Source organism: Apodemus sylvaticus, chromosome 14 (assembly GCF_947179515.1).
Source record: "Apodemus sylvaticus chromosome 14, mApoSyl1.1, whole genome shotgun sequence".
NCBI lineage: Eukaryota > Metazoa > Chordata > Mammalia > Rodentia > Muridae > Apodemus > Apodemus sylvaticus.
In genome coordinates this window covers 82,661,613-82,688,121 of record NC_067485.1, presented here as the reverse complement: position 1 = coordinate 82,688,121, position 26,509 = coordinate 82,661,613, and the positions used below count along the sequence as shown (strand labels likewise).

The window sequence follows — 26,509 nt, the reverse complement described above, 5'->3', positions numbered from 1 at the left end:
AAAAATCCTTAGATCCTATAACTATTTTCAGCAAATTGGTAGGATATAAATAAAATCCAAAGATCAGTCATATTCCTATGGCAAACACTTTGGAAGAGAATTCATGGAAGCAATCCCATCCACAACATACACACACACACACACACACACACACACATACAGAGAGAGAGAAAGAGAAGGAGAGAGAGACAGAGACAGAGAGACAGAGAGGGGGACACACACACACACACACACACACACACAGAGAGAGAGAGAGAGAGAGAGAGAGAGAGAGAGAGAGAGAGAGAGAGATGTATGCATGAACTCAAATATCTAGAAATAAACCTAACCAATGAAAAGACTTCTACAATGGAAATATTACGACACTTAAGAAATTGAGTACAGAAAAATATAAAAAAAAAAACCCTCCTAAACTACATGTTTAGGAGGAAATAATATTGTGATTATTGCATTCCTACCAAAAGAAGCCAATAGATTTGATGTAATCCCAATTAACTTATCAGGACATTTCTTCATAAGCATAGAAAATAACAGTCTCAAAGTGCATTAGTAGTACAAATGTTCAACAATCAAGAAAGAAATCTTAAATAGAAAGAACAATCTTCGTGTTTTCATCATACCTGATTTGGTTTCAAGTTGTTCAATTATACATACACACACGTGCGCACACACACACACACACACACACACACACACACACATGCACACGCACACGCACACACACACACACACACACATACAATCAAACTTCAGGTAAAAGACAGAATTTTCAATAAGTGGTGTTTAGAAAACAGGATTTCAGCTTTTAGAAAATAAAATTATATCCTTACCTCCTATCAAGTCAATATGGACCACAGGCCTTACTAGATCACCGGAGACATTGAAACTGTTAGGGAAAAGGAGCAACTTTTGTAAATGTCAACTTATAGGCTCTGGTAACACTTTTCTGAATAGGGCAACAATTATCTCAGGGGGAAAGACTAACAGTTAACAAATGGTATTTCATGAAACTAAAATCATTCTATACAAAGAAACTGTCAAATGATTCAACACTCCACAGAATAGGAGAAAATCTGAGGTAGTTTTATACATGACTGAATACAGGTATCTGGAATATAGAAATTACTAAAAGAACCAAAGACCAAGAATACAAAATTCCCAAATGGATTATGAAATTCAAAATAAGTTTCTCAGAAGAAATGCAATTTTCTAGTAAACATTTTTCAAGTGTCAACTTCATCATCTACCATGGAAATGAAAATTAAAAATACTTTAAATGTCCCTCTTACCTCAGTCAGAACAGCTATCATGAATAGCAGAGGTAACAGTACATGCTGTCTTGGGACGTGGGGAAAATGGAATCCTTAGATATTATTAATTGGAGTGAATAAGTGTTGTAGACTCTGTTGTCCACTGGGCATGCCAAGATCAATGCCCCATGAATGTACAGCAATTGTGGTCAACTGTAAAAATCCAAGCTATATTGGGCCCTCAAACATTCATTTACAGGAGGGAGAAGAGTTAGTTTCCTTTAATTAATTTTGTCATAAATTATATTTCTATTCCAATTTATTATTTCTTCTCTGACTTTACTTAGATCCTCCCCATCTAACTTCCCATCCAACTGCATGTTCTCCTTTCTCTCCCTCTCCCTCTCCCTCTCCCTCTCCCTCTCCCTCTCCCTCTCCCTCTGCCTCTCCCTTTCCCTCTCCCTCCCTCTCTCTCTCTCTCTCTCTCTCTCTCTCTCTCTCTCTCTCTCTCTCTCTCTCTCTCTCTCTCCGTGTGTGTGTGTGTGTGTGTGTGTGTGTGTGTGATTGTGTCCATTAATTCATTTAAAATGTATTTGCCACAGGAAGATGACTAAATATAACTTATATTCTTCTACTTTTCTGAACATATTTAAGGATCTAAGGGTTTTTCTGGTATAGTGTAATAAAATCATAAAATTTTCAGGTAAATGGATACAACTGCAGAAAATTATACTAAGTCGGGTCACCCAAGCCACAAAAGAAAAATGCTGCATGCTTTCCCTCATAGGTGATCTGTATATTCAAATCTAGTTTTGTGTGCTTATCATAGAGCTCATTTGGATACTAAAACCCAGGGAAGGTCATTGGAAGCAGTAAGTATTTAGGAAAGGCAAATGGTAAAATATACAAGAAAATAGAAGGAAAAATTATAAGGTCCAGGAAGGTATGAGCATGTAGTACAATAATGGGGAAGGAGAAATGAGGTTCCAAGGGAAGGATCAATCAAAATGCAATGTTCATAAAGAAGCTATTTGGGTCTTAAAATTGATCAACACAAATAAAAATATAAATGAATGATATAATCAAACATGTAATATGAAAAAAATTGGAGGGGATACTGGAAGCTGATGATTTAATTGGGAAAGAGGAAAGGTACCTGATTTTAAAAATGTAGAAAGTATATTTACAAACATTAAGGGTGTAGGAAGAGATCTTATGACCTCCCACTAGTTTGTAAGCTAATTAAAGGTAATTAAAAAGTGCAATAGCATTTGAACAGAGATGTCTCACGTAGTTAACTCTAAACATGAAGGTCATTGAATGAAAATCTCATTGTTTAGCACATTTTACCTGCTTACAAATTATTGTTCTGGAAACTCCCAGAAGCAACCTATTGCCATTGTTCTTTAAGTTGACTATAGCTAGGAGGTAAGGTTCTATTGCTGAATACACCATGTACTTTGGCTACAAGACATAAAGAAATAAGTTTTCAACTGTTGAGGAAACTTTTTACCCACTAGTTAGCTTTAACAGAACCGGAAGATACTAGGCAAGTGGCAGAAAAAAATGGTGTTATTAAGTACTAGAAAGTCATAGTCCCTAAAGGAACATCAACTGATTTTGGTTTGAATCATTATTTTGTAAAACTACCTTCTGATTACTTATGATTATATCAATGAGCATGGGAAATAATTCTATTTTTGATATCTTCAATTTTTCTTTAAAAACTTAAACCTTTTTGCCATATAAGTTATTCATATTGTTGCTTAGGGTGAGATCAAGATATTTGATATTATTTGGCTACTGTGAAAGGTGAAGTTAAAACAGGTGAATGTTGATGAGTTGGAATCTAGTTTGAGTTACAGAGTGGAGACTTTTCCTCTTATAACAAATGAAAACAGGAAGCTATATGATATTTTTATTTCTGGTCCTTACATTTTATACATAGAGAAGATTTTAATTGTGTACTTTTGAATTTTCTTGTTATGGTTATATCCACAAACTTAGGATCAACTTCAAAGGCCTATGATCAAATTAGGAAATATCTATACATTTATACTTTAGTACAGTTGAGCAATATTTCTTAATTTTTTGTTTTGCTAATAATGATATTCTGCACTTATGTAAAATATCTTCAGGACACTGCTTAATGGGATTTTTTTTTCATCATGGAAACTCATTTCCTTTCATGAAGTTGCAGTGAATCATCCTTTATTCTTCAAGTCTCAGTAAACTGTAGGTACACTTATATGAATTTAGTTTTATTCTCCATTTCCTTTCTAATGTAACAATCACCAGGGAGGGTCCATGTTTTTGTCTAGCATGATACTAACCTAAAACGTAGGACTGACAGCTATAGGAATATAGATTAGGTAGATCTGTATGGACCAAGAAATTTAGATCAATAGATGTGTTGTAGAAATGGATTGGAAGCTAAGAGACTTCTTATCTGTGACACAACAGATTAAGCTCCTAATATTTTCCAGAAATTAACAGTCTGGAAATAATTCCAATCTAAGTCATTATGAAGCTATAAGCACTGAGATGTATTAAATGCATTTCAAGAATATCATTAATATATTTATGATTTTTTGTGTATATGTTGTAAATTGTCCTTGGTAAAAGGTACTTTGGACACAGCTTTCATCTTTCAGTAATGTGATGATTTGCACTGCATAGTTGTAAGAACTGCACCTGTGTCACAGTGTATTCTATTGAGATGCACAAAAGGAGGATGTACTTCACAAATGAGCATGTCTAATTTATCTAATTTTAATTCTGAAACATGAAAATAATTTATTTTAACGTTTAGCAGTATTTAAATGTAGGGCACAGGAAGTGGGCAAAGGGGTTGGGGAAAAAACCCAAGTCCCATCAGAGCTCAGTGACGTGGGAGACTGTCCTGTGACTCCACGGGCCACTACAGGATGGGCATCAGGTCTTGTGAGGTCGCTGGATCCTGTTCTAGCTGGTGGGAAAGTATGCAGTCTTGAGGGTTCCTGGGCCTCACGGAGGCAGGGAGGACAGGTTCTAGCTCTCTCTCTCTCTCTCTCGGGTATCACAGGATGCTGCTAGATATCAAGGAAGAGCTGAGAACAGTTGAGAGCCCGGGACAGCAATGACCTGGGCTGAAGGGAAAAGGGCTGGGGGAAGACACTGAGCGGTTTCTGCACAGTCAAGTCCTTGGTCTGTTCTGGCAGCTGCAACTGAAAATACTGGGGGAGATTTGACACGGCTCTCTAGGGAAAGGCCTATTCCATTGCTCCAGCTCAGCAAGTCCAGATAGTTTTAGCACTTATTAGAAGTAGAGAGAGGGAGAAAGTAGAAGCTGGCCATGGACACATGGAGAGAGGGGAAAGGAAATGGGGAGAGAGGAGGAGCAGGGGGACAAGAAATAGAACAAGAGAGTGAGAGAGTAAGAGAGAGGGGAGGGGGCAACCAGGCCCTTTTATATTAAGCCAGACTACTTGACTACTGCCAGGAAATCGTGGGGAGGGGCTGTTACCAAGTGACTGAGGGGTTGGAGTCCAGCCAGAATGCTAGGGGCTTGGGGTGTGGCTCTATGTGACTGATGACCACAGAATTATGGAGTTGCGGGCCTTGTGGTGTCAGGAGTCAGTGTCTGGGGCTGTGGCTCGCAGTTTCAGCCCTTGTAGAATTCTCTACTGGGTCTCCACTGTAAGCCTCACTCAACAAGAACACAGACTGCTTTTTGAGCTCCAACCCTGAAATTTGTTGTGTATATACATATGAACAAGCATATTTCATAAGATAGGTAATTGCTTTAATAAGAAGAATCATAACAAACAAGACTACATCAAAGCTAATAAGAGGAATAATGGCATTCCGTAGTGTGAAATGTCATAAGCACAGTTCATTCATTTGTAATGATTTAAAGAATACATGGGAGATTCTAATACAGTTGTATTATTAAAAAAAAATAGTGTTTTGGAATCATCAGTAGCCTCCTTCATTCCATTTTCCTCCCCACCCCCAATTCTCTACTCCCATTCCCTTCCCTTCTGCTTTCTCTATGGTGTTTGGAATGAGCCCAGCATTATACACATGATAGGCAATGTTTTTGCCACTGAGCTGCATTTCAGTTTTTTAATTATCTTAAATGAATTTCTCATTCATTAAAAGTAGGGGCTGGACAGATTGCTCACAGATTAAGAGCATTGGCTGCTATTCCAGATGTCCTGGTTTTGATCATCAACACACACTTGGCAACTAACAACAATCAGTAACTCCAGTTTAGAAGATTGTATTATCTTCTCTGACCACCATGGGCATCAGTCATATATGTAGTGCATGACATAGATGTAGAATAAATGCCTATAAACATGAAATAAATGTAAATAAATTACAGAAATTTAAAACAGAATTTCTTCCAGTTTCCTCTTTATGTGTGCAAAGCAGTTTTCATTTCTTTCACCAGACTGCATTGGTTACTCATTACAAGGACAGCTGGAATAAGACCAAGCATTTATTTTCTGTCCTGGGAAAGAAATCAGAACAGTATCTTCTCAGTTGGAGGACTGGAGAAGCCATGGATTCTAAGCAGCAGACAGTGCGATTGAGTGATGGTCACTTCATGCCTGTACTGGGTTTTGGTACCTCTGCACCTCAAGAGGTAATAATAGAAGTTGGAGTTGATGGTTAAAACAAATGGTGAGATTGTGTAGGTGGGCAGATATGGTATATGCAGTCATTGAATTCTGATGTGATTCTTTAGGGCTAACCTGGTTTTCTGTTTTAGCCATCTAGAGTGATTTCTTGTGCACATAAATGGCAGATGTCATTCAGCATCCACGAGCCTAGCCCCAGATTATTGTGGGAACTCATTTCCCCTTCCATTTCTCTCCTGGAAAAAAAGCCAGCAAGAGCACTGCCTTATGAACACTGATAGTGAGAATATTTTTGAACAGTGCTTGTTGGTCACTGCAGTTCTTCTGTTGAGATGTGTGTTTACATATTCACCTGATTTAAAAACTGCTGTTTCTGTTCATGTGCTGGGAAGTTTTACCTGAAGTCAACACAAGCTAATGCCATTTGAGACAGGGGTTTGTCAATTAAGAAAACAGCTCCATATTATCAGGATGTAGGGATTTTCTAAATTAGGGATTTATGTCCCACATTTTTTCTAAATTTCCTTCAATTTTATATAAGAAAATATACTTTCTAATGTGGTTTACTTTTGTAACTAGCAGACCCTCCAGGGTCTCAGCTCAGGTGTGCAACCCCACAGACCATAGCTTGAAGAAAGATCACTGTAAAAGCATGAGGTTTATTGATTCATCCACACGTGTGGGGTTGCTCTACCTCACAGAGAGAGGCAACAACCACAGACAAAGAAAGCACATACTTTATACTTTGTAGAGGGCAGTCCCCAGCAACAGGGCTAGTTGGCTTACTCTGATGAAATATAAGACAAAGGATCTCTTCAGGCATTGGTTGGATTACTCAAGGGGGTGTTCTTGGCTAAGTTAGTCAATTTTTCTCATCCCACTATGCACCTGGCCTAAAAAGTCCTTGAGAGAGAGAGCTAGGCTGATAAGTTCCTCAGAGGAGGAAGAACTGTGTAGTCTAGGAGAAGATTAGGCAGACATACTTCCTTCTCGGAACTTATCAAGACAAGGGGTAGGGGGATCTTTTTCAAGAACAGCTATGTTTGTCCTGGCTAGTCTCAACTAAGCCTGGTAACTACGACCACAAAACCTCATGTTCATATTCCCCAAACCTTGCTTTATAGCTATCTATGAAGCTTGTTTTGTTTCCTTCATGCCCCCTCCCACTGCCTTTTTGTTTTGGTATGGTTTTAATGGTAAAATTATAATTTGGTTTTCCCCACTGGCAATGGACCTATACTGTTGTCTATCTTTGAAATGGAAAGCAGTCAGTTTGGCTCCTGGCATTTTTTCTTTTTTAATTTTTGTAAGGCCAGCAAGCAAGTGAACATGTTCAGGTTTCCTTGATGCACCAGCAGAGTGGGCTTTAACCAGAGAGAGGAAGAACTGACCTAATTCCTCTTGTGGGGGAACAGAGGATTGTTTTTGCTATATTTTAGGTAGCTCTTGATGTCTTTTTGAGAGGACAGGCAGAGCCTATCTCGGTGGGAGAACCACCACATTGTGTATAGTGATCTGAGGACAGACACCAACTCCTATGCAAATCAGGTGTGCTTCACAGGGGACTCAGAAGGGTACAATTGGGTCCTTTCCCTGTAGTGCTTTGTCTTATACCCCTTATAGGTTTCCACACTGAGTTTGCACCATGCAAAATGAGTGTGCATAACTTTGAGTTTTGATGTATCCTCAGTGGGGATGAGACTATTGCATGGCTTAGTCAGGCCTCTATCAGGCAAATCAAGTTGACGATAATGTACCTATATAGTTTTGAATGTCACAGAGTCAACCCGTTGTCTAATAATTTTTATATATAAGTAAAGGCCCAATAAGGGGGCATCAGGAGGGAAAACATGCCACAAATCAGTGGCAGCTCTAGAAAATTTTTGTCTCTGAAGATCTTCACTCAGCTTATGAAGTTTATGTACCTCTAATTCTATTAGGACAGATTCATTAAGATAATAGCAACATTCTTAAGAAAAAGACAGGCTTTCTCCTTCGCTGCTCTGAGAAGGTCAAAAGCATGACGATTCTGCAAGGCAACTTGGGTAAGTGAAGCTATTTGCCCTTACAGAGAAGCCAAAGATTTAGTAGAACCCTCCATAGCTAATTGAAATTGCTTAAATAACTTATTGGTGATTATAATGGAATGTCCTGATCATCCACTTGTCAATACAGGGGCCACCACAGAGGTAGTCAGGGAAAGGCAGACTATAAAGGGAATGTATGTTTCTCTCTTCTGAAATGTTCAGAAAACATCATAAATTTTGTAGGGAGACATTGAGTCTGGAGATGTCTGTAGTGTCAGCATTAGTAGGAGGTGTCTAAAGGTGTCAAGGACCATGGCCGGTTTTAATGATTAACATCTCTCCTTAACCACTCTGGCAGCTAGCATGCTCCTTTAGCATCCTGTAGAAAAAACACAAACATATCCTCTTTCCCACATTTAGAGAGTCTCCTGGCATTGAAATTCTAAAAATTTTGTGGTGTATGGGGATAGGATTTTTTTAATTTTATAAAAGTATTGTTTTAAAGTTTCATGGGTCTGCTTTATAATATCTTGTCCTTGGAATTTGTGCAAAAACCTTGTTATGTAATAGGCCAAAATCAGCATTGTGCAATAACCAATGTAACTGCTGTCCAGATCAAAGACTAACACAGGAACACAGACTCATAATAAGGTGTTTAAACTTAACTTGGAGATGAAGAAAGATGATTTACATTAATGGTGTCTTTTGTCAAAGAACTGTTGTGAAACAGCCAACAATTGACTTTTTTGTGAAGTTACTTCATCTTTCATCAGTTAATTGTCCAGGGGATTAGGATTTATATTTTCATTGAGACTATTAAACAGAGGCTTAAGTTCTCCTGTGGCAAACTTAAATCAAATAAACCATTTGAATTTTTATGTCATAATTTGTCTAGAATATAACTGATTTACTTGCCTGATATATGTTTTAATTATAAATATGGATAATTTAAAATCTTGAACTTGTGATTGAATTGTAAACTGAAACTAATGGAACATTGGCAGTTTAACTATATTTTTAATTTTTCTGTAATATTAGAGCATAATTTTATATGCTGTATAATAAACTATTCAATTTATATATATATATATATATTTATTAAATTTTATATAATTTTAAAGAACAAAACTTAGTTTTAAATAATCAATTTTTAAAATTAATAATAAGATTATTACTTTTACATATAAAGTTTGACTGCCAGTTCTTATATATGAATGTATGACAGTGTAGTGTTTAATGTATCACTAAAGAGACATTGCTCTGAATTTTATCTTTTATAAGTCTAGTTTCTAGGATAAGAATTGCATAAAATATTGTCTCAATTTAGAAGTGTCTTTAGACACCTGGTTTTTGGGGTTGGCTTATGTCACGTGTTTTTTTGTAACTCCAACCCTTAGTTTTTAATTTTAAGTTAACTTTTTGTTACCAATGTTATACATTTTTAATCATATTTAATAACTTATAAGTGAATATTTTATGACTAAGACATGTAGAACTTATTTATACCTTAAAAAAGCCAGTGGATATGCGTATTTTCTTCCCTTTCTCAGAAGAGCCAAAACACCCCTGACTTCAGCCCTTCTTCTTGAGATTCCTGTGGTCTGTGAATTGTAACTTGTTTATTTTGAACTTTTGGGCTAACATCCACTTATTAGTGAGTGCATACCATGTGTGTTCTTTTGTGATTGGGTTACCTCACTTAGCATGACACTTTCTAGTTCCATCTATTTCCCTAAGAATTTGATTCTCTGGAGACTTCTTGAGTTCTTTGTATACATTGGATATTAGCCCTCTACTAGTAAAAATATTTTCCCAATTTGTTGGTTGCCATTTTGTCCTATTGACCTTGTCCTTTGCCTTACAGAAGGTTTGCAGTTTTATGAGGTCCCATTTGTTGATTCTTGTTCTTAGAGCATAAACCATTGGTGTTCTGTCCAGGAACTTTTCCCCTGTACCCATGTGTTTCAGATTCATCCCTACTTTCTCCTCTATAAGCTTTAGTGTGTCTGGTTTTATGTGTAGATCCTTGATCCACTTGGACTTGAGCTTTGTACAAGGAGATAAGAATGGGTCTATTTGCAGTTTTTTACATGCAGACCTCCAGTTGCTCCAGTACCACTTGTTAAAAATGCTGTCTTTTTTCCATTGGATGTTTTTAGCTCCTTTGTCAAATATCAAGTGACTATAAGTCTGTGGGTTCTTTTCTGGGTCTTCAATTCTATTCCATTGCTCTTCTGCCTGTCTGCACACCATTACCAAACTGTTTTTAATCACTATTGTTTTCTAGTAGAGCTTGAGATCAGGGATGGTGATTCCCCCAGAAGATCTTTTGTTGTGGAGAATAGCTTTTGCTATCCCGGATTTTTTGTTATGCCAGATGAATTTGAGAATTGCTCTTTCTAGATCTATGAAGAATTGATTTGGTATTTTGATGGGGATTGCATTGATTCTGTAGATTGCTTTCGGCAAATTGACCACTTTTACTATATTGTTTCTGCCAATCCATGGACATGGGAGATCTTACCATCTTCTGAGACATTCTTCAATTTCTTTCTTCAGAGGCTTGAAGTTCTTGTCATATTGCTTTCATTAGGGTCACAATTAGGTATGAAATATTATTTGGGACTATTGTGAAGGGTGTCATTTCCCTAATTTCTTTCTCATCTTGTTTATCCTCTGAGTATAGGAAGGCTACTGATTTGCTTCAGTTAATTTTATATCCAGCCTCTTTGCTGAAGTTGTTTATCATCTTTAGGAGTTCTCTGGTGGAAATCTTGGGGTTGCTTAAGTATACTATCATATCATCTGCAAATAGTGATATTTTGACTTCTTCCTTTCCAATTTGTATACATTTGACCTCCTTTTGCTGCCTGATTGCTCTGGCTAGGACTTCCAGGACTAGATTGAATCGTTAAGGAGAGATTGGGCAGCCTTGTCTGGTCCTTGATTTTAGTGGGTTTGTTTCAAGTTTCTCTCCATTTAACTTGATGTTGGCTACCAGTTTGCAGTATATTGCTTTCACTATGTTTAGGTATGGGCCTTGGATTCCAAATCTCTCCAAGACTTTTATCATGAAGGGATGCTGAATTTTGTCAAAAGCCTTTTCAGCATCTAATGAAATGATCATGTTTCCTTTAGTTTGTTTATGTAGTGGATTACATTGACAGATTTCCATATATTGAACCATCCCTGAATCCCTGGGAAAAAGCCTACCTGATTGTGGTGAATTATATTTCTGATGCATTCTTGTATTTAGTTGGCCAGGATGTTGTTCAATATTTTTGCAACAATGTTCATGAGGGAGATTGGTCTGAAGTTCTCCTTCCTTGTCTGGTCTTTGTTTGGTTTAGGTATAAGTGTTATTGTGGCTTCATAAAATGAGTTGGGTGGTGTTCCTTGAGTTTCTATTTCATGGAAAAGTTTGAAGAATATCAGCATTAACTCTTCTTTGAAGAGCTGATAGAATTCCCCTCTAAACCTATCTCATCCTGGGCTTTTTTTTGGAGACTATTAATGACTGCTTCTATTTCCTCAGTACTTATGGGACTCTTTAGATGGTTTATCTGATCCTGTTTTAAAGTTGGAACCTTGTATTTAACTAGAAATTTGTCCATTTCATCCAGGTTTTCAAACTTTGTTGAGTATAAACTCTTTTAGTAGGATCTGATGATTTTTTGAATTTCAACAGTTGGTGTTGTTATGTCTTCCTTTTTATTAATTTGAATACTGTCTCTGTGCCCTCTGGTTAGTCTGGCTAAGGGCTTATCTAGCTTGTTGATTTTTTCAAAGAACCAGCTCCTTGTTTTGTTGATTCTTTGTATAATTCTTTTGTTTCTGTTTGGTTGATTTTGGCCCTAAGTTTGATTATTTCCTGCTGTCTACTCCTCTTGGGGGTATTTGCTTTCTTTTGTTCTAGAGCGTTCAAGTGCACTGTCAAGCTGTTAGTGTAAGCTCTCTCCATTCTCCTTTTGGAGGCACTCAGAACTATGAGTTTTCTTAGCATTGCTTTTGTTGTGTCCCATAAATTTTGGTATGATTTGTCTCCATTTTCATTAAATTCTACAAAGTCTTTAATTTCTTTCTTTATTCCTTCCTTGACCAAGGTATCATTGAGAAAAGAATTCTTCAAAATCCATGTGTATGTGTGCTTTCCATTTCTTTTGTCTGAGCTTAAGACCAGACTTAGGCCGTGGTGATCTGATAAGATATATGGAATAATTTCAATATTTCCGTTGAGGCTTGTTTTTTGACCAATTATATGGCCAGTTTTGGAGAAGGTACCATGAGGTGCTGAGAAGAAGGTATATTCTTTTGCTTTAGGATGGAATGTTCTATAAATATCTGTTAGATCCATTTGGTCCATAACTTCAGTTAGTTTCACTGTATCTCTGTTTAGTTTCTGATTCCACGATTTGTCCATTTTTGAGAGTGAGGTGTTGAAGTCTCCCAGTATTATAGGGTGCAATTGGTGCTTTGAGTGTTTTTAAAGTTTATTTTACAAATGTGGGTGCCATTGAGTTCGGAACATAGATGTTCAGAGTTAAGAATTCATCTTGGTAGACTTTTCCTCTGACCAGTATAAAGTGTCCCTCCTTATCTTTTTTGACAACTTTTGGTTGAAAGTCAATTTTATCCAATATAAGAATGGCCACTCCAGCTTGTTTCTTGGGACCATTTGCTTGGAAAATTGTTTTCCAACCTTTGACACATAAAAAGTGTCTTTGTCACTGAGGTGGGTTTCTTGTATGCAGCAAAATGTTGGGTCCTGTTTATGAATGAAGTCTGTTAGTCTATGTCTTTTTATAGGGGAATTGAGACCATTGATATTAAGAGATATTAAGGAAAAGGTTTTGTGGCTTACTGTTATCTTCTTTTGATTGTGTAGCTATCTTCAATTGGGTTTTTTAAAAAATTACCTTATTGATTTTTCTATGGTGTGGTTTCCTGCCTTGTGTTGGTATTTTCCACCAATTATCCTTTGCAAAGTTGGATTTGTGGAAAGATATTGTGTAAATTTGATTTTGTCATGGAATGTCTTGCTTTCTCTATCTACGGTAATTGAAAGTTTTGCTGGGTATAGTAGTCTGGACTAGCATCTATGTTTTCTTAGGGTCTGTATGTCATTTTCCCAGACTCTTCTAGCTTTCATAGTCTCTGGTGAGAAGTCTGGTGTAATTCTGATAGGTCTGCCTTTATATGTTATATGACCTTTTTCTCTCACTGCTTTTTAATATTCTTTCTTTGTTTAGTGCATTTGATGTTTTGGTTATTATGTGATGGGAGGAATTTCTGCTCTGGTCCAATCTGTTTGGAGTTCTTTGGCTTCTTGTATGTTCTTGGACATATCTTCCTTTAGGTTAGGGAAGTTTTCATCTATAGTTTTGTTGAAGATATTTACTGGGTCTTTAAGATGTAAATCCTTGTTTTCTTCTATACCTATAATCCTTAGGTTTGGTCTTCTCATCGTGTTCTGGATTTCCTGGATGCTTTGGGTTACAAGCTTTTTGCATTTTGCATTTCCTTTGACTGTTGAGTCAATGTTTTCTAAGGAATCTTCAGCATCAGAGATTCTTTCTTCTATCTCTTGTATTCTGTTGTTGATGCTTGTATCTATGACTCCTGAATTCTTTCCAAGGTTCTATCTTCAGAGATATCTTATTTTTCAATTTCTTTATTGATTCTATTTCCAGTTTTAGAACCTGGATAGTTTTGTTCAATTCCTTTACTTGTTTGTTTGTTTGTTTGTTTGTTTGTTTTCCCTGAAATTCTTTAAGTAATTTTTGTGTTTCCTTTTTAAGGGCTTCTACCTGTTAACCCATGTTCTCCTGTGTTTCTTTTAGGAATTTCTGTAGTTCCTCTTTAAGGACTTCTTCATGTTGACCCATGTTCTCCTATAATTCCCTATGAGATTTTTGTATTGCCTCTTTAAGGACTTCTACCTGTTGACCCATGCTCTCCTGTATTTCTTTAAGGGAGTTATTTAGGTCCTTCTTGAAGTCTTCCATCAGCAATATGAGATGTGATTTTAAATCTAGCTCTTTCTTTTCTGATGTGACAGAGTATGCAGGATTTGCTGTTGGTGCCATGTTGCCTTGGTTTCTGTTGGTAATGATCTTGTGTTTGCCTTTGGCCATTTCTTTATCTCTGGTGTTAGCTGTTCTTGCTGTCTCTATCTTCTCTGTCCTGCAGGAGTGTGTTTCTGTACTCCTGGGATTGCCTTCCTCTCTAATGCCCTGCAAACAGCTGGTTCTCCAGGAAGTATCAGGTGATGGGGTCTCCCCTGTAGCAGACTTGGCAAGGGTCAAATGCCCTGCAGGCTGCTATTTCCCAAATGTTCTGCTGCTGCCAGATCTCGAATGTTCTGCTAATACTGCTTCTCAAATGCCCTGCTTCTACCAGTTCGAATGTCCTACTGGTGCCAATTCTCGAATGACCTGCTCCTGCCAGTTCTTGAATGCCCTGCTCCTGCCCGTTCTCTAGAGAGTATCAGGAAGTAGGATCCTCCCTGTGTCAGAAGAGGTGCAGGTCTACCACATCCGATGGAATGGGGCATGGGGGGGTGGAGGCAGGAGGGATAGAAGGGCAGGAAGGGGAGTGGTGATCTGGAAGTTGCTAGGTAGTGAGTCCCAGAGCCACTTTGGGCCTCTAGGGGTGGGGGTGATTCTTACAGAATAACCTGCTCCTGCCAGTTCTCTACAGAGTGTCAGGAAGTAGCATAGCATCTCCTTCATATCTCTGCCACTCTCCACCCTTTGCTGTTACTTGGGGGCATGGGGCTCTCTTCTTTGGCCTATTAGGACATTCTGTTTTCCAGTGTCCTCTCTCCTTGCAGTACTCAGGCTGAGCCTTAGCCAGGAGCTCTCTCTCTCTCTCTCTTTTTTTTTTTTTTTTTTTTTTTGCATTGCCTTATTAAATCCTTGTGGCTCCTTAGTTTCCTCTACCATGGTGGCCAGGATCCTATGAAGATTTCTTTTTTGGATCTTTTTTTCTCCTTAATTTTCTAACCTCCTGTTCTTTTTGTTTTTTGTTTGTTTTTGTTTTTCTATTATAAAACACTTTTTCAGCCACTTGCACTAGCTCTCTCAACATCTTAACCTGTAACCCTTCTAATTTTTTTAGTTTTTTTTTTTTAAATATCTCTGGCTGACTGGTCTATGAAGGCTACAGTAACAGTAGCTTTATGCTCATTTGCTATGGGGTTGTAGGATGTAAACTGACAGAACATAGCCATCAAGCATTCTAGAAATACTGAGGGCAAGTCAGTCGGCCCTTCAACTGTTTCTTTTACTTTAGCCAAATTAGTGGGGCATCGTGTTGCCCCTTGGAGACCCACCATTAGAGTCTGGTGATAGACCTTTAGGTGCTCCCTATTCTCACAAAGGCCTTGCAAGGGAAAATCTAGTATCTCTCTCATTAGACAGAAGGGAGGGTTCCCATCTGGTCCAGGCACATTCTTCCTAGCTTCCTTGATTATCTGGGGGCCATAGGTTAGGAGGGGTAAAATGATGGGATCTGGGATGGAATCAGGAGTCCCCCACCCACTTACTCTGTGTCCCAGATGCAGGGCCCTGCTCCCTACCTTCCCCTGATTCAGGCCCATGGGGAGCCCATGCTGGCAGAGCTAGGGGAGGAGCTGTAGGCAACTGCTCCTCTGGACACAAGGCAGGAGGAAAGGGAGAATCTAAGAGAGGAGGAATTCTGCATCTCCAGGAGGCAGGACAGTTTTCTTTTCCTTCTCAGTTTTCATGATAGAAACACTTTGCAGGTCTGAATCTGAAAGTAAAACAAAAGGGCGAGCCCACGGAGGGGGCAAACAGACCCGGTCCTCCCAGGCAACAATATAGGGGACCTGGTCAGGGAGTGGGCTCAGGAAAAGTTTGTCTTTAATCTCCTCTATCTTGGACAAACAAAAAGAACCCTCAGGTGGCCAACCGGTGTGAAAGGACAGCCACTCTGAAGCACACAGAGCCCGTCACCTTCTCTTTTTGACTTTAACAGATAAATTTTATGCCCTAGCCTTAACATCCTTCTAAAAATCAAGAGTCCAGTCAGAGGGGTCAAAGTTGTCCATCCCATCAACTCGTCCAAATATCAAATCGCAACCATATTTCAGAGAACAGATAAGGCAGGCAAAACTGAAACAGAGAGTCCTATACATGATTTCCACAGAAGCCTGAGACTCTCAGTACCAGGCACAGATGGCAGCTGCTGAACCCTAGTTGCCTCTAGATGGAGAAGGACCATTTCCCATCGCACTCCCCAGTGGGATTCTGGTAATGTCCCTGGCATGTCTGCCCATCACTGCTATAAGCCCCTCAAGGAGCCTACAACAACCACCCAGATGGATCTCTCCTGAGATCCCCAGACAGGTTACAGTGCCTCCAGAATCTTGTGGTGTGACATTTCCAGCACATCTAACCATCACAGCTATAAGCCCCTCACTGTGCTTACAGTGACCACCCAGTCGTTTGTCTTTCAAAACCCCAAAACCAGAACCAGAATCAAAGCCAAAACTAGATTCAATCAGTAGACACAAATTCAAATAACAGAAACACAGAACATATAACACAAACAAGCTCTAGCTGCTTACCCCCATCCACACCAATTGTGAGTCCAGGGGAGCGTAGTTTCCCAGCCAATGCACCAACTGTTATAACTAGCAGACCTTCCAGGGTCTCAGCTCAGGTGTACAGTCCCACAGACCATAGCTTTATTGATTGATCCACACATGTGGGGTTGCTCCACATCACAAAGAGAGGCAACAACCATGAACAAACAAAGCACACACTTTTTATACTTTGTAGAGGGCAGTCCCCAGCAACAGGGCTAGTTGGCTTACTCTGATTGGTGAACAAGACAAAGGATCTCTTCGGGCACTGGTTGGATTACTCAAGGGGGTGTTCTTGGCTAAATCAGTCAATTTTTCTCATTTCACTCTGCACCTGGCCTAAAAAGTCCTTGAGAGAGAGCCAGGCTGATAAGTTCCTTAGAGGAGGAAGAACTGGGTAGTCTAGGAGAAGATTAGACCGACATACTTCCTTCTCAGAACTTATCAAGACGAAGGGTAGGGGGATCTTTTTCAAGAACAGATATGTTTGTCTTGGCTAGTCTCAACTAAGCCTGGTCACTACGACCACAAAGCCTCATGTTCATATTCCCAAAACCTTGCTGTACAGCTATCTATGAAGGTATTTTGTTTCCTTCATTACTACATTACCATTTAATTTTCATGCTTTAACTAATGTGGTTCTGTATTTTTAATTAAAATCCAGCCAACTTGAAAAACTTAATTTTACTCCAATACAATTCCTTCCAAATATGGAATTATAGCTTGACAGAGGGCATAAACAAGGATTTTTTTTCTGTATGATGTTCTTAATTTCCCAGGAATAAATTGCTTGAATATACATTTCTGCTTTGATTTTGTGATTGGGTTACCTCACACAGGATGATACTTTCTAGTTCCATCCATTTGCCTAGGAATTTCATGAAATCATTGTTTTAAATAGGTGAGTAGTGCTCCATTGTGTAAATGTACGGCATTTTCTTTATGCATTTCTCTGTTGAAGGACAACTGGGTTCTTTCCAACTTCTGGCTATTATAAAAAAGGCTGCTATGAACATAGTGGAGCATGTGTTCTTGTTATGTTGAAGCAACATTTGGGAATATGTCCAGGAGTGTTACACTGGGGTCCTAAAGTAATACTATGCCCAATTTTCTGAGGAACAAGACTGATTTCCAGAGTAGTTTTACCAGATTGCAAACATACCAACAATGGAGGAGTCTTTCTCTTTCTCCATATCCATGCCAGAATCAATTGTCACATGAGTTTTTGACCTTAGTCATTCTGAATGGTATGAGCTGGAATCTCAGGGTTGTTTTGGTTTGCATTTTTTGATCACTAAAGATGTACCTTTCCTTAGGTGCTTCTCAGCCATTCCATAGTCTCCAGTTGTGAATTCTTTGTTAAGCTCTGTAACCCATTTTAATAGGGTTATTTGATTCTTTGGAATCTAACTTCTTGAGTTCTTTGATTATATTGGATATTAGCCCTCTCTCAGATGTAGGATGTGTACAGATCTTTTCCCAATCTGCTGACTGCCATTTTCTCTTATTGATAGTGTCTTTTGCCTTACAAAAGCTTTTTAATTTATGAAGTCTCATTTATCTATTGTTGATTCAGAGCATAACTCATTGGTGTTCTGTTCAGGAACTTTTCTGCTGTGCCCATGTGTTCTAGACTCTTGCCCAATTTCTTTTCTAGTAGTTTCAGTGTATCTGGTTTTATGTTGAGGTCCTTAATCCACTTGGATTTGAGCTTTGTACAAGATGATAAAAGTGAATCAATTTGCATTCTTCTACATGATGACTGCCAGTTGACCCAGAACCATTTGTTGAACATGCTGTCTTTTTTCCACTGGATGGTTTCAACACCTTTGACAAAAATCAAATGATCATAGGTATGTGGGTTTATTTCTGGGTCTTCAATTCTATTCCATTGATCTTCCTGACTGTCTCTAGTAAAAGCATATAGTATTTATCACTACTGCTCTGTAATCCAGCTTGAGGTCATGGATGGCAATTCCCCCAGAAGTGCTTTTATTGTTGAGAATAGTTTTCACTATCCTGGGATTTCTGTTATTACTAATATATTTGTATTCTGTTCAGGAAATTTTCTCCTGTGCCCATGTGCTCAAGGCTCTTCCCCAGTTTCATTTCTATAAGTTTCAGTGTGTCTGTTATTATGTGGAGGTCCTTGATCCACTTGGAGTTGAGCTTACTACAAGGAGATAAGAATGGATCAACTTCCATTCTTCTACATACTGACCTCCAGTTGAACCGGCACCATTTATTGAAAAGACTATCTTTTTTCCACTGGATGGTTTTTGCTGCATTGTCGAAGACTGAGTGACCATAGGCGTGTGGGTTCATTTCTGGGTCTTCAATTCTATTCCATTGATCTACCTGCCTGTCACTGTACCAATACCATGCAGTTTTTATCACTATTGGTCTGCAATACTGCTTGAGGTCCAGGATACTGATTCCCGCAGAAGTTCTTTTACTGTTGAAAACAGTTTTAGCTCTCCTTTTTTTTTGTTATTCCAGATGAGTGAGAATTATGAAGAACTGAGTTGGGATTTTGATAGGAATTACAATCCAATAGCTTATACTCTAAGATCAAGAATTGACGAATGGGACATTATAAAATTATGAAGATTCTGTAAGGCAAAGGACATTGTCAAAGGGACAAAACAGCAACCAACAAATTGGGAAAAGATCTTTACCAACCCTACATCTGACAGAAGGCTTATATCCAAGATATACAAAGAACTCAAGAAGGTAGACTGCAGAGAGCCCAATAACCCTATAAAAATGGGGTACAAAGCTAAACAAAGAATTTTCACCTGAGGAATATCAAATGGCAGAGAAGCATGTAAAGAAATGTTCAACATCCTTAGTCATCAGGGAAATGCAAAACAAAACCCTGAGATTCTACCTCACACCAGTCAGAATGGCTAAAATCAAAAAGTCAGGAGAAAACAGGTGCTGGTGAGGATGTGGAGAAAGAGGAACACTCCTCCACTGCTGGTGGGGTTGCAAGCTGGTACAACCACTTGGGATATCAGTCTGGTTATTCCTCAGAAAACTGGGCATGATACCACTGGAGGACCCTGCTATACCACTTGTGGGCATATACTCAGAGGATTACCCAGCATGTAATAAGGACACATGCTCCACTGTGTTCATAGTAGCCCTATTTATAATAGCCAGAATTTGGAAAAAAAACCAGATGTCCATCAATGGAGGAATAGATACAGGAAATGTGGTATATTTACACAATGGAATACTACTCCGCTATTAAAAACAATGAATTCACGAAATTCTTAAGCAAGTGGGTGGAACTGGAGAATGTCATCCTGAGTGGGGTGGCCCAATCACAAAATAACTCACATGGTATATACTCATTGATAAGTGACTATTAACCCAGAATCTTGAAATACCCAAGAAACAATTCACATATCACATGATGCCCAAGAAGAAGAAAGGAAAGGTCCCTGTTCCTGGAAAGGCTCAGTGCAGCAGTGTAGGGGAATACCAGGACAGAGAAGTGGGAACAGGACTGGGGGGAAGAGTGCTTACGGGACTTTTAGGGAGGGAAGATCCAGGAAAGGAGAAATCATTTGAAATGTAAATAAAGAATATATCAAATAAAAAACAAATTGGAAAAAAATAAATTTGCAAATTGCTCTTTCTAACTCTATGAAGAATTGAGTTGAAATTTTGATGGGGATTGCATTGAATATGTTGATTGCTTTGGGCAAGATGACCATTTTGGCGATAGCAATCCTGCCAATTCATAAGCATAGGAGATCTTTCCATTTTCTAAGTTCTTCTTTGATTTCTTTCTTCAGAGACATGAAGTTCTTGTCATACAGATCTTTTACTTGTTTAAAGTCACACCAAGATATTTCATATTATTTGTGACTTTGGTGAAAGGTGTAATTTCCCTAATATCTTTTTCAGCCTCTTTCTCCTTTGAATAGAGGAAGGCTAGTGATTTCTTTGAGTTAATTTTATATCTAGCCACTTTTCTAAAGATAAGCTGTTTTTATCAGGTTTAGAAGTTCTTTGGTGGAACTTTTGAGGTCACTTAAGTATAACATTATATCATCTACAAATAGTGATATTTTGACTTCTTCCTTTCCAATTTGTATCCCTTCGGCCTCCTTTTGTTGTTTAATTGCTCTGTCTAGGACTTTTAGTATTATATTGAATAGGTAGGAAGAGAGTGGGCAACCTTGTCTAGTCTGTAATTTTAGTGTGATTGCTTCAGGTTTCCTCTGTGATGTTGGCTACTGGTTTACTGATTATTGCTTTTACTATGTTTAGGTATGGGCCTTGAATTCCTGATATTTTCAAGACTTTTACCCTGAAAGTGTGTTGAATTTTGTCAAATGCTTTTTCAGACTCTTATAAAAATGATCATGCAGTTTTTTTTCTTTGAGTTTGTTTATGTAGTGGACTGTGTTGATGGATTTCCATATACTGAACAATCCCTGAATCGCTGACATTAAGTCTACTTGATCATGATGGATGATCATTTTGGTGTGTTCTTGGATTGGGTTTGTGAGAATATAATTGATTATTTTTGTATTGCTATTCATAGGGGAAAGTAGTATCAAGTTCTCTTTCTTTGTTGGGTCTTTGTATGGTTTAAGTATAAGTGTAATTGTGGCTTCATAAAACAAATGGCTTAATGCTCCTTGAGATTTTATTTTGTGGAATAGTTTGAAGCATATTGGTATTAGGTCTTCTTTGAAGGTCCAATTGAATTCTGCACTAAACCCATCTGGTCCTGGGCTTTTTTGGGGGGGATATTTTAATGACTGCAGTTATTACTTTAGGGATTATGGGATTGTTCAGATGGTTTATCTGGTTCTGATTTAACTTCATTATTTTGCAACTGTGTAGAAAATTGTCCATTTCACCCTGATTTTCCAGTTTTGTTGAGTATAGGCTTTTGTAGTAGGATCAGATTTTTTTTTTTAATTTCTATAGTTTCTGTTCTCATGTCTCCTTTAATTTCTAATTTTGTTAAATTGGATATTGTTTCTGTCCCCTCTGGTTAGTCTGGCTAAGGGTTTACCTCTCTTGTTGACTTTCTCAAACAGCTCCTGGTTTTGTTGAATCTTTGTATAGTTCTTTTTGTTTATACTTCATTGATTTCTGCCCTGAATTTGATTATTTCATGCTGTCTACTCCTCTTTGGTTTATTTGTTTCCTTTTGTTCTAGAGCTTTTAGGTTTCAAGCTGCTAGTGTATGCTCTCTGCAGTTCAGTTTGGAAGCACTCAGCACAATGAGTTTTCCTCTTAGCAGTGCTTTCATTGTATCCCATAAGTATTGGCATGATGTGCCTTCATTTTCATTAAATTCTAAAAATATTTAATTTCCTTTCTGATTTCATCCTTGTCCAAATTATCATTGAGTTGAGCATTGTTCAACTTGTATGTGTACATGATCTTTCCATTGTTTTTGTTGTTATGAAGATGAGCTTTAGTTTGTGGTGATCTATACCATGCATGGGATTGATTCAATCTTCTTGTATTTGGAAGGCCTGTTTTGTGACCATTGATATGGTTAATTTTTTTAGAAGGAACCATGAAGTGTTTGGAAGAAGGTATATTCTCATATATTAGGGTGAAATATTTTAAAGATATCTGTTAAATCCATTTCATTCATAATTTCTGTTAGTTTCACCTTGTCTCTGTTTAATTTCTGCTTCAAGGCCTGTCCATTGCTGAGAGTGGAAGACTTCAACACCCCATTCTCATTATTATTGTGTGAAGCTCAATGCACTTTGAGCTATAGCAAAGTTTCTTTTATGAATAGGGGTGTTCTTACATTTGGAGCATAGATATTCAGAATCAGAGTTCCCATTGTGTCCTCGAGTTCCTGAATGGTTTTCATTAGGAGGTTTTGGCATTTTGCATTTTGACTGTTTTGTCAATGTTTTCTATGGTATCTTCTGTACCTGAGTTTCTCTCTTCTATCACTTGTATTCTGTGGTGACACAGGGATCTTTTAGATCTATGACTCCTAATCTCTTTCCTGAACCCTTTGGGATTTCTTGTTGTATTTCCATTTTTAGATTTTGCATGGTTTTGTTCAATTCTACCACCTGCTTGGATGTGTTTTTCTGTAATTCTTCAACATATTTTTGTGTTTCTTCTTTAAGTGCTTCTCCTTTTCACCTGTGTTCTCCTATATTTCTTCAAGAGAGTTATTTATGTCATTCTGAAAGTTCTCTATCATCATCATGAGTAGTGATTTTAAACCCAAATCTTGCTTTTCCAGATGATGGGGTATCTATGACATGCTATATTGGGAGAAATGAGATCGGATGATGCTAAGCAACCTTGGATTCTGTTCCTTATGTTCTTATGCTTGCCTCTCCATCTGATTATCTCTAGTGCTATCTGCCCTAGCTGTCTCTCAGTGGAGCATATTCCTCCTGTGATCCTGGATGTGTCAGATCTCCTCAGAGTCCAGCTGTTTCTCTCATCCTTTGATTCTGTGATTGTATGATACTAAGCTTCTGGGTGTGTCAAAGCTCCTGAGAGTCAAGCTGCCTCTGGTATCCTGAAATCTTCTTGTGAGCAAGCTCCTGAGATCCTGTGATCCTGGTCATTTTAGAGCACCTATGATCCTGGGCATGTTAGAGCACCTGAGATCTGAGCTTCCTCTGTGTGCTGTGGGACTGGGTGTGGGGTCAGAATCCAACAATTTCAATATACATCATGCTGATAGTTTTAATATTTGTAATGCAGATAAAATGGCTGTATAAAAGGCTTTATATCATATCACCATCTTCTCAAGTACCATTTGGCAATTTAAATGATTCCTATGCATCTTCTAATTCTGTAACATTATATTGTTATGATATTGCTGACATCTTATTGCATACCAGAAGGATGGATGTTTTCCATTAACTGCCTGTGTAAACAGTAGGTCTCATGTATAAGTGTTTTCTTCTAGAATGTAGTAATTCAGGGTGGGTGTGTAACAAGTTTTAAATGAACATCTTAGAAATGAAGACAAAAATGTTTCTATTTAAACGCTTATATTTTTGAAATTCAGTGTTAGGGACTTTGATATAGTCTCTATGACTTCCCTGGGAGAAGGCTCATAGAGAATTCTACAGTGTTTCTTCTTTATGTGGTATCATGTCCTTTATTACTGTATAAACTCCATGGCTCCATTTACCTAGGCAGTCTTCTAGCAAATGTCAGTTTATGGGGTACAAGTGGGAAACCTTAATGCCAATGACTAATCTGTGATTGGCTTGGCTAAAGTGGTTGCTGGGATGCTTTACTCTTTTAAGTCAGTGGGAAAGATCCAGACAAACTTGGGTGCCTTCATCACTGCAAATGAAAACCTCACTGAAGACACAGGGTATCTTCATGCTAAAGAAGATATTTCTTTAGTTTTTATGTGATAAAAATTCTAAGTCATATCTGTTTCCAAATTCTGCTTTGGTTGCCCTTTTAGGTACCTAAGAATAAGGCTGCAGAAGCCACCAAAATAGCTATAGATGCTGGCTTCCGCCATATTGATTCTGCTGCTCTGTATCAAAATGAAAAGGAGGTTGGACTAGCCATCCGAAGCAAGATTGCAGATGGCACTGTGAAGAGGGAAGATATATTTTACACATCAAAGGTATTGGGGATATGGTATACAAGTGAATGGACCATGATGCATTGAAATACTCTTTATATGATGAGGTCAGTGAAGGTTAGCAAACTAAACATAGACAAAGTTGTGAGCTTTAGTCTTCTCATCTTTAAGTTCATCAATGGAATGGTAAATAATAAATAAACATTAAAGAGAGTTTTGTGGCTTGTTCAGAATGAAAAAAAATTAAGAAGATGGATATTTTCTCCCATGGTTTTCAATGTCACACTAATCTCTGTGTTTTATGTAAAGTAACTGAGGAAAATCTGGAAATTCAATAATTTAATGTCAGAGCAATTCTTTGACCTTTTCAGGTTTGGTGTACTTTTAATCGTCCAGAACTGGTGCGGGTCTGCTTGGAAAAATCATTAAACCAACTTCAGTTGGACTATGTGGACTTGTACCTCATTCATTTCCCAATAGCCATGAAGGTATGCAGTTTGGATCACCAACAACTTTCACCTCTAACTTAGAAGTTTTCTGGTTGGTTGAATTTTATAAAGATTAAAAACAGTTCGGTTAATATTAAAAAAACATTCCAAATGTCTTATTCAAGGAGTTGATAAAATTATGTAACTGAAGAGTCTAAGTCATTAATACCTTGTCATTCTACTACTGTATAAAATGTCTCTGCTTTTCAATTCCTATATTATTATAAAATTGCTAAGGTTTTTATAAAGTGGTTTTTATTTTATTTTATGGGTGTGTGTGTTATATACATGTATATCTTGTAACATGTCTGTACCTAGTACCCAATGAGTCCAAAAGAGATATTAACTCCTGTATGCTAGGGGATATAAACAGTTGTGAAATGAATCACAGGTGCAAGAAATTGAACCTTCGTCCTCTGGAAGAGCACCAAGTACCCTTATTCATTGAGCAATCCAGCTCCATATTTGCTTAGTTTTTATTCATGCAATTTCTATTGGTGACACATTTAGCCTTGAAGTTCTAGTTATTTAACATTTGTTAGATTCCATGTATTTTACATCATCAAAAAAATTTTAATATACAACTCTAGTGTTGGAGAGATGGCTCAGTGGTGAAGAGCACTTGCTGATTTTACCAAGGACCTTAGTTCAGTTTCCAGCTCCCACTTCAGGCAGTACAGAAGTACTTGTAAATTCAGCTCCAAAACTCTTCACTTCTTGGGGTCTTAATCAGCATCTTCACATTGTCTCATAAACATACATACATGCACATACATTCTCACACACACACACACACACACACACACACACACACACCACACACACCAAACAAACATAGAAACAAAACAACAAAACAAAACATGACAACCCTCTCTTCTCATCTTTTGCTCATTTACCAGGCCTGCAGCACCTACAAGCATGAAGAAGAATGATTGTTTACTGTAGGTCAATAGTGGAATTTATTTTTGTTCAAAATCATTGCCACATTCTTGCCAAATTTCTAAGTGAAGGTGGTATTGAACAGAAACATAAGTCAAGCAATATAGTCCAAGTACCCAGAAATAATTTCTTTATTAAAACAAAAGTATGTTAAAAAGAAATAACTCTTTTTCACAGGAACATTCTTTACAACTCTATATCCAGATCATATGACAAGTGTTTCATGAAATATGATCACCACCTTTCAGAAGGTCTAAGCATATGACATAAGGTTATAGCCTTCTCTTTAGACCAGCTTTGCTATTGTGGAGAAATGAATATATTGAGAGATTACATGACATTTGTCTCTATTTCAGCCAGGAGATGATTATTTTCCAATAGATGAGAATGGGAAATTCATAACTGATGAAGTGGATATCTGTGACACCTGGGAAGTGAGTACTGGGGTTAGAGAGCACAGCAGGAAGTAGAGTGAGGGAATGGAGAGTCAGAACTTGTGAGAGTGAGGTGTGCATGCTGCTATAAAAACTAATGCTCTTTATGAGGTCTGGTTTACTTTAGATGTAGGGACCATGTGTCACTCTGCTATAAGAGAAGGGGGAGGTTTGCCTAAAATGATGATAAAGAATCTAATTGACTAGGGATAGCTCAGGGTCCTCTTAATAATTGATAGAATCATTTTCCTTACTGTTTTGTTTTTCCTAAAATGCAATGCCACCAAGAATTTTACCTTTTATTTCTTTACAGTATTATTTCTAACATTATGATATTTTTCACTTAATAATTGAATTATTTTTATGTGCAGTGGGATTAGCGCTCATGTTTGTGTAGGATAAATCTGTGTGATGGTGTTAGGTCCCATGGAATTGGAGTTAGTCAGTTTAAAGCCATCATGTGGGTGCTGGGAATTAAACCTGGCTCCTCTGGAAGAGCAGCTAGTTTTCCTTGCAGCTGGGCCATCTATTCAGCCCTCAGTTTTTCATTTATACTGGTTTATAT

General features: G+C 37.9%; 1 protein-coding gene across 1 annotated transcript in view; it reads left to right on the top strand.

Annotated features, from left to right (window-relative positions):
• Window positions 1-5,799: 5,799 nt before the first annotated feature.
• The window catches only part of LOC127664764 (estradiol 17 beta-dehydrogenase 5-like), a 42,787-nt gene continuing 22,077 nt past the window's right edge, over window positions 5,800-26,509 (top strand). Inside the window, exons 1-4 of the mRNA XM_052156923.1 lie at window positions 5,800-5,883; window positions 23,958-24,125; window positions 24,455-24,571; window positions 25,867-25,944. Coding sequence (XP_052012883.1) covers window positions 5,800-5,883; window positions 23,958-24,125; window positions 24,455-24,571; window positions 25,867-25,944 — 447 coding nt within the window. The remainder of the gene's footprint in view (window positions 5,884-23,957; window positions 24,126-24,454; window positions 24,572-25,866; window positions 25,945-26,509) is intronic.